Source organism: Harmonia axyridis, chromosome 6, assembly GCF_914767665.1.
Source record: "Harmonia axyridis chromosome 6, icHarAxyr1.1, whole genome shotgun sequence".
Taxonomy (NCBI): domain Eukaryota; kingdom Metazoa; phylum Arthropoda; class Insecta; order Coleoptera; family Coccinellidae; genus Harmonia; species Harmonia axyridis.
The window spans coordinates 31,723,957-31,727,985 of NC_059506.1; the positions used below are offsets into that span (position 1 = coordinate 31,723,957).

General features: G+C 30.5%; 1 protein-coding gene across 1 annotated transcript; it reads left to right on the plus strand.

The window, feature by feature from the left end:
- The first annotated feature begins 508 nt into the window (after window positions 1-508).
- LOC123683513 (U3 small nucleolar RNA-associated protein 14 homolog A) lies at window positions 509-3,369 on the plus strand. The gene is made up of 2 exons (XM_045622604.1): window positions 509-1,508; window positions 1,875-3,369. Exons 1-2 carry the CDS (start codon window positions 639-641, stop codon window positions 3,297-3,299), a joined length of 2,295 nt encoding a protein of 764 aa, XP_045478560.1. The 5' UTR covers window positions 509-638; the 3' UTR covers window positions 3,300-3,369.
- Window positions 3,370-4,029: the final 660 nt, after the last annotated feature.

Sequence of the window (4,029 nt, forward strand, 5' to 3'; positions counted from 1 at the left end):
ACAGGAAAAAAATATTCCAATTCTGAAATATTATTAAAATTCTGAGTTAAAATCCCAAATTGTACATAATTCGGAGATGAAAATTCAAATTATAAATCAGTTGTGTCAAAATGTGTCCGATCAGCTGTTGGGGGAATTACAGTCAAAACTCAAACATAAATAAACATTGCTCTAATCGGTTATTTCCACAAACCCATAGATATTCATTGTTCATTTCTCTATGCATAAACCTAAATCTATGGTTACAGGTTATCTCTTTTCGATGATTCCGGAAAACTGACCTTAACCACAGAATACTGTGATAGGAATGAGCACCAAATAATTGAAAAATTTTATTTCATCATAACTTCTTCAAATCTGACAAAAATTTTAAAACGAAAATAATAGAAATCATGAGAAGAAACTGTATTTTAAAAATAAATTTATGTTATAAAATTGCTAAGGACCATAGAGATATGTAAAAAATATATCTCTACTCTATGCTACCGTCATAACCTCATTAACCGTACGTAAATATAACATAACCTAGCCTATAATTTATTTCTCGTGCACACATTCGTGATTCGTATTTCGTAGTGTAGAAAGTTTGATATGAAAGTGATAGGTTATTAGTTCGTTGTTCTGTTCTGTAATCAAAAATGGCAATTGAAGATGAGGATTTTGTTCAATCAGATGATGACTTTGACGATAAAAAACATGAAAAATTGCTGGACAAAGTTTTGGGTCTCAATAAAGCTCAGCAGTTGAAGAAAGCATCCAGAACTGAACCAGCTTTGCAAATATCTGAATTTGATTTGGCTAAATCAGTGACAGGTAAAAAAGGTGTAATTCATGTTGATGATTTGGCAAATATTCTTCAGAAGAAAAAAACGCATACTGCCATCAAAAAGAAAGTTGACAGCACTAAACAAATATCCAGCACTCTTCCAAAGCCTCTAGAGAAACCAATAGCAGATCGAATCAATAGAACAGTAGCATATGAAAAAGCGAGAGTTGAGTTGGATCGATGGGAACCAATTATCACATCTAATCGAGTATCCACAGACTTACTGTTCCCTTTACCCACAAGAGACAAAGACAAATTAGATTTGACAAAAAAATGGACTTTAAAAACAACTTTCGATATTGAAATGGAAAAAAATAATCCTCAACTTGTAGAAGAAATTCATGTTGATAACCATCAGGAAACGGTGAAATTAACACTTGAAGAATTGAAGAAAATGAGAAGTGAACAAGCTAAACTTCGAGCTCATCAAGGTTATCAGGAAGCTAAAGCTAGAAGACAAAACAAAATAAAAAGTAAGAAATACCATAGAATTCAGAAAAAGGCCAAAATCAAGCAGCAGCTCAAAGAATTCGAAGAGCTGAAAAAAACTAAACCAGATGAAGCTTTAAAAAGGCTAGAGGAAATAGAAAGGATAAGAGCTCATGAGAGATTCAGTTTGAGGCATAAAAGCACTGGAAAATGGGCCAAGAATAAGCAGATTATTGCCAAGTATGATAAAGAGGTGAGTTATAGTCTATATAATTTTGAATCTAATCAATAACATTTATTGTAACTAGTAAGAGAGGCTATAATATGATTAAAGACTGGTCTTCATTGATAAAAATTCCTTCGATTCAAAATTGAGTTACTGTAATTCTCTTTCCACATTTCATTATTTAAATAATGATTGTTTCAATACACTGTAGCTTCTTCAGTTATTTTAAATGTGAATTCTGATCACTACTGTGTAGTTATTTGCATAAAAAAAATTATCATTATTATAATTCAAATATTCAATAACAGTATTTGAATGTAATCATAATTACAGCACTTTCCTTCATGAGATCAATTTTTGTTTTATATTTTTAATTCTTATGTTTTATTACAGAGTAGAGCAGAGTTAGCCCAACAATTACAATTGAGCAAAGAACTAACTCAAAAAATTAATAATGCTAGTGATTCAGAAGATGATTTTGTCCTTCAGAACGAAGAAGGTGGCCATAAAAATGGTATTTTGTGGTCAGACATAAATTTACAATCTGAACCCGAAGTTACTAACTACATAAACGATTTCATTAAATACTGTGTGAAGAAAGATACTCAATTGAATGAAAATAGCAGTGAAGACCTCAAGAAAGACAATTCAGTTGTTGATGATTCAGATCAAGAAAATACATCGACTGAAGAAGTCGATAATGGCTCTGTAGAAGAGGTAGAGAATATCTCGGAAGATAAAGTTGTAGAAGTATCAGAAAATAAAGTCAAAAAAATAAATAAGATAAAAAAAAATAATACTGAGAAGAAAATTGCTTCAGAACAGATCCAAATTGAAAGTAATAAAAAATCTAAAAAACGGAAAAGACTGTCTTTGGATACATCAGCTACTTCAGAATGGGATGTCGAACTTGTGGATGATAACATAGATGTTATTTTCGATGAATTGGAAAAAAAAATGAACGATAAATTGGTAAAAGAAGCAGATAGAATTAAAAAACAGGTTGATCCAATAAAATCTGTAAAAAAACAGAAAAAAACTGAAAGTGTTGAAAAAGAAAGTTTGCTAACTCTACCTATAGAAAGGAAAAGACCTCAATTAGATGAGCCATTATTGCAAACTTCGAATGAGGATCAAGTACCAGAAGGAGAACTATCTGATTTGAATAATATTCTGAAAAAAAAGAATTTGAAAGTTGCGAATAAAGAAGATACATCAAACAATAGTCAAAAAGTAAATAATAAAGAAAAAAAGCAAAAGATAGTTATTAGCAAACTAGATACTATCATTCCAGATTTTATAACTAATATGGATGAAGATGATGATAATCCAAATAATTTTGATATTTTGCAACAAGAACTGAAAGAAGAAGCTGCGGATTGTTTCCAAACTGATCTTGTCGAACAATTCGCCAAAGATAAAGCTGATACTATTCAAAAAGATAAACCGAAAGATGTTAATTTATTATTGCCTGGCTGGGGATGCTGGGGAGGTGTTGGAGTTGTACCAAGCAAAAGAAAACGAAAAAGGTTCATCGTGAAAGCCCCTAAAAAAGTTCCTAGGAGGGATGATAATAAGGGTTTTCTTATTATTAATGAAGACGCAGATAAAAAGGTTAAATCTCACATGGTTGATGAACTACCTTTTCCATTTCAGAGGGTCAAGGATTTTGAAGCTAGTATTAGGGCACCAGTTGGAAGATCCTTTGTTCCTGAGACAGCTTTTCGTAAATTGACCAAACCGGTTGTTAAAACTAAGTTGGGTGCTATTATCGAACCCATGGATAAAGAGGTTCTTCTTAAAAGACCCGATTTTTAATTTAGTTAATGTATATGTAGCTATAAAATTGTATATATTGAAAATAAAAAAATTAAATTGTAATAAATTATTTTTGTTTCATTAATGATCTTTTTTATGTTATCTCTGTCAACACAAATAGATTGAAATTAGTTTATTCATTAAAAACTTCCTTGTTATGCAAATTACTTCTAAGAAATAATAATAATAGTTAGAAGATGAGAACGTGAAAAGCATTGAAAATAAGTTGAACGCTTTTGAGCTCTTTCTCAAATTCATATTCATGTAAATTTTTCACAAAATACTAATTCAATCTTCTGAACATGAATTTTATTTTGAGAAAACGAAAAAATAAATTAATATTTGAGAGGTTCAATTGATTGAAATTCAAATTTTTATAAAAATTCTATAAAAAAATCAGTTTCCCAAAAAAAAAGGGTTGTCCATTAACTAATTTAACCCAGATATTCATACCCTGAACTTATCAATTCTGTTCGTCTACTATTTACACAACAAATAGGTGTACTTAATTGATTTGACTTCGAAATATTCATCAGTTCTTTCAACAACTATCCGTTTAAAATTCAATTAAAAAATTATAGATATTTGAGAAAAATGATAGTGCCCTGTTTTTTTGGAACTAACACCACCTAGGTGATGTTACAGAAGCGCGAAATAATTTTAAATAACTGTCAAGTGGTTCTTCCACACGAACAAAGAGGTCGTTGTGTTTCAAGGTGACGGACATGTC